We start from the raw sequence: 13,431 nt of genomic DNA, 5'->3' as shown, positions 1-13,431 counted from the left end.
CTTATTTCTCAACCACTCATACTTATTCTCAGACTGTTTAGTAGCTACTTCTGTACAAATCTCCACATCCTACCTGCTTGTTTCTACCACCATAGTCTCCTGGAGACTAGCATAAGTAGGTGGTATAAATGAATGGAATAAAAGATGCTGAAGGAAGAATCTGGAATTTGAGGGCTAATTAGTTATAGGGCTTGGAGGAGAGGGAGGACTCTAAGATGACCTCAAGCTTTTGAGCCTGAAGATGAGCAAAAGAAAAGTACTAGGTCCAAAAATTGGGAAGGGAGCTGATTTTGAACATGTTGGATTTATAGGTGATGGATATAAATTTTCTTCCTCTTGGTTATTTGGATTTGCCTTCATTTCAGTCTTTATTGTATTTTCCTACATTTGTAATTCCATGAGGAGACCACTATTCTTGAAACCAGAAAACTGTTAAAGAAAAGTAAAATATAGTTCTGAGAAATGTCTGTGGCATTCTCAGCAGAAAGGGCATTTTGAGAGCTTGATTGGAACTTAGCCCTGATTGGGATTTTTCTCTCTCCTGTTCCTTCACATCCTCCCCCCTCTCCCCTTCCCCCTTGGCTGCTACTCCAGATTCTCAAGAGGCTGCAATTCCATCAGACAGAGGTCTGATTGTGCATTCTGTGTCAGTGCTCATATAAATACTCCTTTGACGACTCCTCAGTGCCCCACACGGACTGGTGCCCTGCTGAGGAAAGAGTGGGTATTTAGCAGGTGCTAGTAGGTCCATTTTTAGAGAACAAATCTTGGACACATTGGAAAAACTTAGACCAACCTATATAGGGAAAGGAACTTACATTTATTTTTCTTATGCCAGTGAGACTACTCCTAGGAAAATTAACTTTTTATTAGCTTCTTTCATCCCTAGAGTCCAATTGCATAATTAACAGTACTTCCGGGTATTTTTCATTTGGAAGAACTTGTATTGTTAAGAGAACTAATCACTTAAAGTTAGTGATGGATGGTCCCATACACCCAAGAATTTTACTCCTTTCCTATGTTACCCCAGGCTCTGTTTATGTCACTGTGGTAACACTGAACTTGTTGTTCTTTGATTGTTTTAAGTGTCTTTCTGCCCCAACAGACTGGGCTCCTTAAAAGCTCCCTGCCTATATTTCTCTCTCCAGTCCTAACACAGTAATTGATTTGTAATAGGTATTCAATAAATGTTGAATGGATAAATGAAACCAAACGTACATGACAATTTTTTTTAAGACACCAATTGTACTTGAACATTTGGGTTTTGTTTTTTTGTTTTTTTAATTTTTGGCTGTGTTGGGTCTTCGTTTCTGTGCGAGGGCTTTCTCTAGTTGTGGCAAGCGGGGGCCAATCTTCATCGCGGTGCGCGGGCCTCTCAATATTGCGGCCTCTCTTGTTGTGGAGCACAGGCTCCAGACGCGCAGGCTCAATAGTTGTGGCTCACGGGCCTAGTTGCTCCGCCGGCTGTGGGATCTTCCCAGATCAGGGCTCGAACCCATGTCCCCTGCATTAGCAGGCAGATTCTTAACCACTGCGCCGCCAGGGAAGCCCGACAGTTTTTTTAAAGAATGATTCAGGAACGTGTAAGAGGGAGTAATTCTGTTTTGGGAATCAAGGAAGGCTTCACAGAAGAGTTGCCATTTGAGCTGGGTCTTGAGGAGTTGAAGTTCCTCAGACTGACAAGGGCAGGAAAGAGGCATTCCAAACCAAGGGAATGTGTTTCCAGACTTAAGGATATGGAAGAGCTTGACATGTTGAGATTTCATGCGACTGAATGATAGGAGTTATGATCAAAGGTGAGGCTGGAGGGGATTGAGGGCTAAATCGTGAATGACATCAAGCCAAGGAGTCAGGTCTTAGGCAATGAGGGGCAAAGGGAGATTGGTGAGCAGGGAAGTAATTGTGCATTTTCAATAGATTAGGGATGGATCAGAAGGCTTTTTTTTTTTTTAATTGAGATAAAATTCACCACTGTAACCATTTAAATGTACAAATAAGTGGCTTTTAGTATATTCACAATGTTCTACAACTACCACCACTATCTAAAAATTACAGAACATTTTCATTACACTAAAAAGTTGAAGGCTATTTTGACAGCTGTCCCTATATAGTCTGGTTATAAGGGATGAAAAGGAAAAGACGAAAATTTGAAAGACATTTCTAAGATAGGCTCAACAGAACTAGAATAAGATGTTAGATTTAGTCACCTTTGTGAAAACATCTTCAAAATACTGATTCTAGTTCTTTGCCACCTTATTTGCCATTTTCCTTACTCTTATTTACTGTTGCAATAGCTTTAATATTTCTTCATTTTTTCCTAATTTTGTATGACTTTTGTACTTCACTTTTATGTTTGTGCTGCATTAATTCAAGATGGATTCTTTGTGAAAGTATGAAGACTAAAGGGCTTTGCCAGGAGAATTCACCCATATAGTGGGATTCAAGAAATCACATGCAAATGGATGTTTCTTTGTAATTGTAAAGCAGCCAGTTTCATAATGATGTATACTGAATGCTGAAGAACTCTTTTTCATTTATAAAATTTGAGGCAACCTATAGGAGTGAGACTGACTAGTAGAGAGTATGAGGGAAACTTTCTCTGGTGGTAGAAATATTCTATATCTTGATTGGGCTGTTGGTTACTCTGGGTATACTTTTGTTAAAACTAATCAAATTATACGTTCACTGTGCATTCCACTGTATGTAAATTATACCTCAATTTTTTTTTTTTAATGAGAAAATTAGAGGTGACTGAGTGAGGCCTAATAGTCAGGTACTTTGTCTTAACAGCACTTGAGGTACTTCCAAAGAGAGTCCCTAGCCCAGCATCCACAGAGGACTTTGATGGTGTTGCTGAAGAAGGATGGTTCAGTTCAGTTCAGTAACAGTTATCAGTCCCCTATGGCTTCCTATGTGCTAACACCCTTGTGGCCGCTACTGAAATTATTTTTTAGATGGGTTTTTCAGCAGAATTTCCTGGGTTCTGTCCAGGAGGTTCCAGAAAAGTACCCTTTTCCACCCTCCCAAATGGTGCAACTTTGTAACCCAGAAATGGGTGTCTCTCTTCAGTACTGACGTTAAGGAATTGGGTGTAGAACAACTGTCAGTGCCTTGGTTTGTCCTTTTAGTCTAGCTGCTGCCCCTTCCCCCACCCCACAGCTTGCGCATTTTTTCTCTTGGCTCTTTCTCAGGAGCAGGGGCAGCACTGGGCCTTCCACATCCTGGCACGAGTAAGGCTAAGAGTGCCTGATGTCTAAATTGGTGCCAGTCACGAGCTATGAATCCCAACTAGAGCACTCCCTTCCTCAGTCAGATTGGACTTCTTACTCTAGTACCAGATTGCTCCTCAGCTCAGTTCACAGCTATTGTTCAGAGACCACAGACTTCAGGGGGCCTGGAAGTTTAGGAGTTTTCTCAAGCCTGTTTTTCACCTAGCCAAAGTCTGGTGTTGGCGAGAGCTGACTAATTAGGTCTTGCATTTAGAGGTAGGTGGGTTGGGGACCCAGAACAGGCTGCGAAAGTAATTCCCTGATTGCCACACCTTATTGATCTAAAACTCCTCTACGTTAATCAAACGCTGAGGAAGATCGCTAACCTTTTGCTCTTTGTTTCTCCTTTGAAAATGTATCCGAAGATGATTCTGTTAGATCTATGTGAATTACCATTGTGCTGTTAAAATTGCATTTTCAAAAATAAGTAATACACTCACATGGTGCAACATTCAAAAGGTGCAAAAGGATCCACAGTGAGAAGTCTCCCTTCCATCCCAAGATGGCATGGAGACTGTGACAAATGAATTTACTATATTACTAGTGTATGATATATCCTTGCTAAAGGGGGTGGGGGGAAAAGCTAATCTAAGTGACTTTGGAAAACAATATTTTGTCTGGAGACTATAAGGCTAAAGACAAAACTGTACATAAGTACTGTACTCTGCTTATAAATTTGTTTCTCACAGAGGCTGACAATTCTGAAAGTAGTTTATTAGCTACACTGGTGTTGAAAAGAATAATAAGTGGTATAATAGATAATGGGAACCAGGTTTCTCACTGTCAGAGAAATAAATTACAAATAAGCAAGGGGAAAGGCTAGAATGAACCCTGTGGCACTAGATTAGAGAAGAGACTAATATGATCTTATGTTTAGTTTAATATATATGGGTAGATACAGACATAATGATAATATGTGTGTATACATGGGTTAGAATACGTACATATATTTCCCAGCTCTCTCTGCTGAAGAGGGCCTAGAAGCAGTGACACCCCAATAGCAATGAGCACAGTTTCACCCAGATCTTGGTTTTTAATACCATTCTCCAATAAAAGGAACCAGGGCTTCTTGGAGAAAAGGCTGATTCACGGGTTGGGGCAGGGAAATTACAAGATGAGCCTGTAGTATTTTGTAGTGCCAGAAAGTAAGAAAGCACTTAAAAAAATAAAAGGATGGGGCATGTCAAAGGGACACTGGTGCCAACCTAAAAAAGCTCCCCATGGCCAAAGATAGAAAATTTGAGCAACAAAATAACCTAGTATTGGATTATAACCCAAGGCATAACATAAATATACATGAGCTTATGCTGATGTAAACAGCTGAATAAATGAAGGAAAGAGAAGAGATGAATCTTCCTTAGAATAACTCCAAATAACATAGATAGATAAATACTCTCCTTCTAGGAAATGAAGCTTAATCTCCCCTTTCCCCTTGACTGTGGACTGGACTTAGTGACTCCCTTCCAAAGGAAAGAGTGTGGGAAAAGAAAAAATAGTAACAGTATGTATAGTGCAGAGACCTGCTGACACTACCTTAACCAACTGATCAAAATTAAAATCACCAGTGATAAGTCATGTTGATATACTGTACCAATGATATGATGTGATGAGAAAGGCACTTCACCTCTATGCTATTCTTTCTCCAAATCCATAACCCCAGGCTAAACATGAGGAAAACATCAAAGAAACCCGTATCAAGGGACATTCTATAAACTACTTCTTAATTTTTTTTAAAAAATTAATTTATTTACTTATTTTTGGCTGTGTTGGGTCTTCGTTTCTGTGCGAGGGCTTTCTCTAGTTTTGGCAAGCGGGGGCCACTCTTTATCGCGGTGCGCGGGCCTCTCACTCTCGCGGCCTCTCTTGTTGCGGAGCACAGGCTCCAGACGCCCAGGCTCAGTAGTTGTGGCTCACGGGCCCAGTTGCTCCACGGCATGTGGGATCTTCCCAGACTAGGGCTCGAACCCGTGTCCTCTGCATTGGCAGGCAGATTCTCAACCGCTGCGCCACCAGGGAAGCCCAGTGCTTCTTTAAAATACCAAGGTCATGAAAAGCAAGGAAGACTGAGAAACTTTCACAGACTAGAGGAGACTAAGGATTCATGATGGCTAGTTGCAATGCGGTGTCCTTAATTGGATCCTGAAACAGGAAAATTACATTAGTGGAAAAACTGGTAAAATCTGAATAAAGTCTGGAGTTTAATTAAAAGTAATATACAAATGCTGATCTCTATTAGTTTCGACAGATGTACTATGTAAGATGGTAACATTCAGGGAAACTGGGTGAGGGGTATACAGGAACTCTATACTGTCTTTACAACCTTTTTTTAAATCTAAAATTATTCCAAAGTGTGAAACATTTTTTTAAGTCTACCTCTCAACCCCCAGCTAACCGTCTCCCTCCCTAGAGACAACCAGTGTTACTAATTCCTTTCATCTTCTAGAGATAGAAATAAATACAAATAGAAATAATTCTCCCTCCCTTTAAAAACAATGCTATGCACATACTATATACTATTTATGTACACTCTATTTATGTTCTGCTTTTAAATCTTGTCCCATTATCAGTATAAATATATAGGTTCCTTAGTCTTTTTTCAATTTTTTTCCTAAGTAGTTACAGAGAATTCCATTATGGATGTACTATAACTTATTTAACTTGTTTCTTTCTTTTTTTTTTTTTTTGAATTTTATTTATTTATTGTTTATACAGCAGGTTCTTATTAGTTATCTATTTTATACATATTAGTGTATATATGTCAATCCCAGTCTCCCAATTCATCCCACCACCACCACCACCCTCCCCACCACTTTCCCCCCTTGGTGTCCATAGGTTTGTTCTCTACATCTGTGTCTATTTCTGCCTTGCAAACCGGTTCATCTGTACCATTTTTCTAGATTCCACATATATGCGTCAATATATGATATTTGTTTTTCTCTTTCTGACTTACTTCACTCTGTATGACAGTCTCTAGGTCCATCCACCTCTCTACAGATGACCCAGTTTCGTTCCTTTCTATGGCTGAGTAATATTCCATTGTATATATGTGCCACGTCTTTATCCATTCGTCTGTCGATGGACACTTAGGTTGCTTCCGTGTCCCGGCCATTTGTTGTTTGCAGTCATTTGCTATTATAAATCATTCTGAAATGAAAAAACTTGTACATGCATTATTTTGCACTTTTACAAGTATATAGGATAAATTCTGAGAATATTCCCTGGGTTAAAGCCTACGTACATTTGTAATTTAGAAAGTATTTTCAAATTGCCCTCCATAGGGACTTCTCTGGTGGTCCAGTGGTTAAAACTCTGCGCTTCCACTGCAGGGGGCGCAGGTTCAATCCCTGGTCAAGCAGTTAAAATCCTCCATGCCCCACAGGCGCGGCCAAAAAAGGGGGGGGGGGGTGCTCCATAAAAGGGTTTTACCAATTTTTACTCCACCTACAGTGTTTAAGAGTACCTTAATTCCATGCACCATCACCAAACATAAGCGTGATACAAAATGTTTGATCTTCACCAATCTAGTAGGTTAAAAACCAACGTTTTGGGGAGTTGAATTTGCATTCCTGTTGTTAATATGGTTGAGCATCTTCTGTTTTTGCCCATTTTTAAATTGGTTGTTGGTCTTTTTTCTCAATGACTTGTGGAAGTGCTTTTTATATTGGTAAAATAGCCCTTTGTTATAAGAATTGCAAATATTTTTTCCCAGTTTGTCTTATGATGTTTGTTTGTTTTTGCCTTGCAGAAAATCCAATTTTTTTTTTAATGTAGCTGATTTTAACCAATCTTTTCTTTTATGGCTAAATATAACTATGTTATACTTAGAAATGTTCTCTTGTGTTTTTTTCTTTAATCCATTTGAAATTTACTTTGGTGAAAGATTCAGAGCCATTGGTATTTTTGTTTGTTTGTTTCAAATATTTACCCAATCATGCCAACACCATTTATTGAATAGTCTGTTTTTCATTAATTGAAATATGATTTTTAAAATCATATTCTTATGTATTTGTGTCTCTTTCTGGATTTTCTATTCTATTTCTGTACCATTGATTTCCTTGAATATGAACTCATACTACACTGGTTATTTTTTGTTTTTTACTTTTATTATGGAAAACAGAAAGTATATTCAAAACTATACAGTATTTTAATTACTGTGACTTTATAACAATCTTTTACTATCTGGAAGAACTGCCTTCCCTCCCTCCCTCATTACTCTTTTTCAGAGTTTGCCTGTCTAATTATGTACTATTTTTTACACAGTAACTTTCTCACTGGTTCTTTAAAGTTTTCACCATTCAGATATTCACATTTTTTATATATATATATATATTTTTTTTTTTTTGACTGCGTTGGGTCTTTGTCGCTGCGCGCGGGCTTTCTCTAGTTGTGGCGAGCAGGGGCTACTCTTCGTTGCAGTGCGTGGGCTTCTCATTGCGGTGGCTTCTCTTGTTGTGGAGCACAGGCTCTAGGCGCGTGGGCTACAGTAGTTGCAGCACGTGGGCTCAGTAGTTGTGGCACGCAGGCCGTAGAGCGCACGGGCTTCAGTAGTTTTGGCGCATGGGCTCAGTAGTTGTGGCTCTCAGGCTCCAGAGTGCAGGCTCAGTAGTTGTGGCACACGGGTTCAGTTGCTCCACGGCATGTGGGATCTTCCCGGAGCAGGGATTGAACCCGTGTCCCCTGCACTGGCAGGCAGATTCTTAACCACTGAGCCACCAGGGAAGTCCCCAGATATTCACATTTTTTGTTAAGTTTATATCTAGGTATTTTTCTCTCTCTTTCTCTCTTTTTAAATTTTTATTTGTCGCTATTGTAAATAGGCTCCTTTTTCCTTTATATAATTTTTCAGGCTATTGTATGTGTGTATGTGAAAGTTCTTAATTTCATATTAATTTCGTACCTAGCCACCCTAATGAATTATTTCGTTTGTAGTATTTTTTCATTTATTTCTCTTGGATTTTCTAAATAAACAGGTTACCTGCAAATGATATATTGACTTTCTTTTCAGTTTTTATACTTGGAGCTGCATATTTGAAGTGTTACAGAAATGCCTCTCATGTAGGAGAGGCTCTTGGCAAGCACGGCGGGCCCCATGGTGTAAGCCCTAGGGTAGGCAAAAACATTGGTAATTAGAGCCATTGAACCCTGGGATGGAGTTTTATTTTTGTTTTCTCAGATTTCTTTTTCTTCTTTCCTTTAGATGTGAAATCTGGAAACTATACGGTGTTACAAGTGGTGGAAGCCCTTGGGTAAGAGCCTCTGCTCTAGAATACCCGTCTCCAGCCCTGGCGCTGCACTCTGAAAAAGTTATTTTGTCCTGAATTTCTCCTACTGTAGCCCAACACCCTCCTCCCCCTCCCATATCAGTACCTCAGGCTAAGCCAGTGTTTCTCCTGAAAAATGATTCTTGCCACCTGACTGAGGCCCCTAAGGAAGTGTTGGGAACACCGCCTGTGGGTCACATTAGCTCCTGGGTCAGCCCACCGGTTTAGGCTGAGATGGGTGGTTGAAAGCCATCAACTGTTAGTTAATTAGAGCTGGGATTCCTCTTCTGCTTCTTTAGACCCACCCTCCCCAATAGGATTCTAGTCAGCCTGCATCTGACTCAGACCTGCTGTGAGCCCAGCCTGGGGAGTGGTCAAGAGGCTGACCTTGCACCAGGTTCCCCACTATAGGAAAAGGCTTGGAAAAACAGCTGGAAGACCACTGTTACCACCAGATATTCCAAGCTCCAGAGGAACTATATGCTTGTAGTCTACTGTCTGCTTTCCTCATATTTCGTACTTGGTAGACCATTTAAATTGACAAGTCTTAGTAGCGAAGGTTGTTAACTGTCATGGCTAGCATGTCTTCTAAAACAGAAAAAACTAGAAAATTGGGGAGAGGGTGGGGGAGTAGGTCACCATTATGCATTTTTCCCACATAAGAGACCTTTTGGCCTTTCTACTCATGTTGTTGTGGCCTTGGTCCATTTTTTTTTAAATAACAGCTTTATCAAGATACAATTTATCTATCATAAAGTTCACCATTTTAAAGTGTGTATTCACAGATTTGTACGACCCTTATCACAGTCAATTTTAAGACATTTTCATCACCCCAAAAAGAAACCCCACGCCCATTAGCAATCACTCCCCATTTCTCTCTCTTCCTAGCCCCTGGCAACCACTAATCTACTCTGTCTCTGTGGATTTGCCTATGCTGAAAATTTCGTATAAATGGAATTATACAGTAATATGTAACCTTTGTGATTGGCTTCTTTCACTTAGCATAATGTTTTCAAAGTTCATCCCTGTTGTAGCATGTATCAGTACTTCATTTCTTGCTGAACAATATTCTGTCATATGGATATACCACATTTTGTTTAACCATTCATCAGTTGAGGGATATCTGAGTTGTTTCCACATTTTGGCTTTTCTGAGTAATGCTGCTATGAGAATTTGTGTGCCTTGGTCCATTTTTAAATGCACAGTTTTTTACTTCTACCTTTCTGTAAGTTCCTATCCTAAGGATCCCGTCAAGAGTGAGCTTCTTTTTGCCCCATTACCCCTAGCTATAGATACTCTTAACCTTGAGGTTACATTCATGTATCCTGGCCAGTTCTCCTTCAGAAGTCTTCTACCTCCTGCATTTACTTAGATTCCTTCTGGTATGTCTAAATGTAATCCCTGTGATTTGTTTTGAAGATAAATCACCTCCTTGTTGCTTCAGCCTAGGTCCTCCCATATCAATAATCCTAAATAGTTAAAACCTTTACTCTGACCATCTTACTTTGTAAACTTCCAATTATAAAGACCATAATGGTCTTCCAGTTAGAAAGACGATATGGTCCCTAAGACTATAGTGGTTGCTTTAACAGTGAATATTTATTCTCCTCCTGTTTTGGTAGAAGCTGCAGCTGCCAATCATCTCTTGAGCCCTGTGGTTAGCTGCTAAGCTGTGTTTCAGAGGAATGTCACAGTTGTATGAGAAGGAGTAAGCCCCATGCCCAGTCAGTGCCTGGAGATGGACACTTCTGTTGGCTGTGGTGTCACATATGCCTCTAATGATGCCAGGTCATTCTGGGGATTGGCCTTAGTGTTGTCTGTAATGCTAAGCACCTCCAGAATACTTTCCTGGGCTGGCTTCCATGCCCAGGGGGTGAGTGTGACTAATTGCAAAATATTTACTTCAAAAGTTTGAACTGGGTAATGTCAGGCTGTCCCTATCTTACTTTACCCCAGGTCCTCTCTAGAGAATCCAGAACCCCGAACTCGGGCACGAGGAATCCAGCTTTTGTCACAGGTGCTGCTGCAGTGTCACTCCTTGCTCCTGGAGAAGGAAGGTACTGGCATCGCTAGTAGGAGTGCTGAGCCAAGGCCTTGCTTGTCTATTCAAGCCAGCTTTACAGGGAGGGAGGGAGGACATAAGGTATCTATGAACTCCTAATTCAGGGTCTTCATTCCTCACTCGTATATGTGGCAGAGAAGATAAGAATTGAGACACAAGACACATGGATTTCAAATGTAGCCTTAGACAGTTTTTTTCAGTATATCTTCCCCTCTTTGTAAAATGGACAAAATAGTGTTTCATAGATGGAGTGGAAAAGTAATGAAATATCAAAGTGTTTTGAAGTCCTGAGGAAAAAAGCCAACAACTTATTTATCTTCTATAAAGCTTTATTAGCATCTAGCCATGCCCATTTATTTACCTATTGTGTATGCTGCTTTTATGTTACAGTGGCCCAGTTGAGTAGTTTTGACATACTATGTCCTACAAGCCTAAAATATTTACTATCTGGCCCTTTGAGAAAATTTGCCAACCCAAGTTCTGTAGAAAGGCAGTTCTCGGCTTGAGAATGGGTTTGATTGTGACCTAGTGAGAATGGATAATAAAAGATGTTCACCTATTTTCCTGACAGATCAAGGAAGGCACCCTCAAATGGGAGGGCTTGGGACATATCTCTCGGTGAAGGAGAAAATTTGTAGTGAAGCCCAAGCAGGAACAGCCCTTATAAACTTTGGGAAGGAGCAAAGCCAGTGGGCCCTCCTCCAGCCTGTGTAAACTAATGGCTGAATTTCTGGTCTGTGCAGTGGTACACTTGATCCTATTCTACGAGAACCGGCTGAAGGACCATCATCTTGTGATCCCGTCTGTCCTGCAGGGTTTGAGGGCACTTGTGAGTTCTTTTTTGTATTACATACCGTGTTTGCAGGAACCTATTTCTAGTGAATTCTCTCCTTCCCCTTAGAGGGTAAGACTTCAAGTGCTGACTAAACTAGTCTCAGCCAGCTCCACTTCTGTTTTTAGTTTGTAGAGTAAAAGTATCCTTTGGGGACTGGAATTCAAAGCCAAACTGGAAGGAGCTGCAGAGACCTAATCAACTTGAGAAAAGGGACCATGTTTCTCACTGTTAGCACTTCTTCCCAAACTTGGATGTTGTGATTCCCACTGTAGCTAAATAGCCCTGTTTTAGGCTTGTGTCTTGAAGGCTGTGCTACAATTCCCAGAATTCCCTCTGTGCTCACACTTCTCTTCTCCCCCAGAGCCTGTGTGTGGCCCTGCCCCCAGGGCTGGCTGTCTCTGTGCTTAAAGCCATCTTCCAGGAGGTCCACGTACAGGTGAGTGATAACAGTCACCTTGGTATTCTCCTCTATCTCCCAGCCATTGACATAACTAGAATTAGATGGCAAAAAAAATTGCCTTCTAAGTTCTGAACTCTTTCAGGTCTTTGACCATGTTCACATGCTATCCCTTGCTACTGTATAAGGAGAGCGAGGCATGCCATTATGTCTGACCTGTGTCCTCTTACACTTAAAGTAAGGCATACAGCAGACAGGTTTTGGTTATCGGTTCCACTGCTGGACTGCTGGGCAACAGCCATATCCTTTCTCTACATTTCCTCTGAGGTTCATCTTATACTGCTCTAAAGAGAACTGTCCACTTAGAGATTGTGAAGCAGGAAGTAGTTTTGTCAGCTGAGGTATTCTTTGGGCACTTTCTTTACTTACTTCCTGTCTCTCCTACCAAGTCCCTGCCACAGGTGGACCGACACACAGTCTACAGTATCATCACCAACTTCATGCGAACCCGGGAAGAAGGTAAGAGGCAGGGCTCTCTGAAAATCTGAAAAGTGAGCACATCTTTTTTTCCCCCCATTACCAGGACTCATTTTAGCCCAGGGGTGATATAGAAGAGCCAGTACTTTGAGAGGATGATAAAGGGAAACTGGGAGCCACTCACTCCCCAGGAAAGTAAAGAAAGGGTGGAGTTTGAGCTGATGTTTTAAATTCTTACCTCTGTAACAGTTATGTATTGTCGCACATCTTCTCTTCACTGAGAACTCTCTTGGAATAGGAAAACAGAAAGGGCCTGCTCTGGGAGGCAGGAAAGGCAGTGATAGCAGAGGGAAAACACAGGCCAGAAGAAAGCCCAGCTTTCTATCCCATGGGACAGTAATGATCTTGTTCTCTCCTCCGCAGAGCTGAAGGGCCTAGGAGCTGATTTCACCTTTGGCTTCATCCAGGTGATGGATGGCGAAAAGGATCCCCGTAATCTTCTGGTGGCCTTCCGCATCGTCCATGACCTCATCTCCAGAGACTATAGCCTGGGTACACCCTTGTAGCCTTGAATTAGCTGGTTGGGGCTTGTCAGATGAGAGGCTTATAAGTCCTCATTCTTTCTCTGTTGCCTTAGGACCCTTTGTGGAGGAGTTGTTTGAAGTGACATCCTGTTACTTCCCTATTGATTTTACCCCTGTAAGTAGTACCTTTCATTCATTCACTCATTGAAATTTGTTGAGTGTCTGTTATGTGCCAAGCCCAGTTCTAGGCCCTGAGGGTGCAGCGGTGAACAAAAGAAACAATCCCTGCCCTCAAGAACTTAACGTTTTAGTAAACTGGGAAATGGAAAAACATTTGCCATGGGAGGAAGGGTTCAATTCAGCAGGGATTTGGGAGACTCCTTGACACTGTATGTAGTGCTTAGAACTGCAGGATTGTATAACAGGATTCATGTCCTTGAAAGTTGAAACATTTAAGTAACAGTAAGAGATTGTGGACCAAAACAAGTGGTGTTATAATTGTTCAAAGAAGACAGAGTTTAGTGTGAGCTAGAGTAGGCAGGAACTGACTTCACAGATAAGATAAGGTTTCAGTTGGTTTCTGAGGGATTAGTAGGATATGATCCT

General features: G+C 41.1%; 1 protein-coding gene across 2 annotated transcripts in view; it reads left to right on the top strand.

Annotated features, from left to right (window-relative positions):
• The window catches only part of MMS19 (MMS19 homolog, cytosolic iron-sulfur assembly component), a 32,758-nt gene that overhangs the window by 2,800 nt on the left and 16,527 nt on the right, over positions 1-13,431 (top strand). For both annotated transcript variants that reach the window (XM_068548305.1, XM_068548304.1), the window contains exons 2-8: positions 8,467-8,515; positions 10,487-10,587; positions 11,336-11,421; positions 11,789-11,863; positions 12,274-12,343; positions 12,725-12,853; positions 12,939-13,000. In XM_068548305.1, the coding sequence (XP_068404406.1) occupies positions 8,467-8,515; positions 10,487-10,587; positions 11,336-11,421; positions 11,789-11,863; positions 12,274-12,343; positions 12,725-12,853; positions 12,939-13,000 (572 nt within the window). The remainder of the gene's footprint in view (positions 1-8,466; positions 8,516-10,486; positions 10,588-11,335; positions 11,422-11,788; positions 11,864-12,273; positions 12,344-12,724; positions 12,854-12,938; positions 13,001-13,431) is intronic.

The sequence above is a fragment of the Eschrichtius robustus genome, chromosome 7, assembly GCF_028021215.1.
Source record: "Eschrichtius robustus isolate mEscRob2 chromosome 7, mEscRob2.pri, whole genome shotgun sequence".
NCBI lineage: Eukaryota > Metazoa > Chordata > Mammalia > Artiodactyla > Eschrichtiidae > Eschrichtius > Eschrichtius robustus.
The sequence above is the reverse complement of the archived record's forward strand: the minus strand, read 5'-3'. Positions and strand labels throughout refer to the sequence as shown.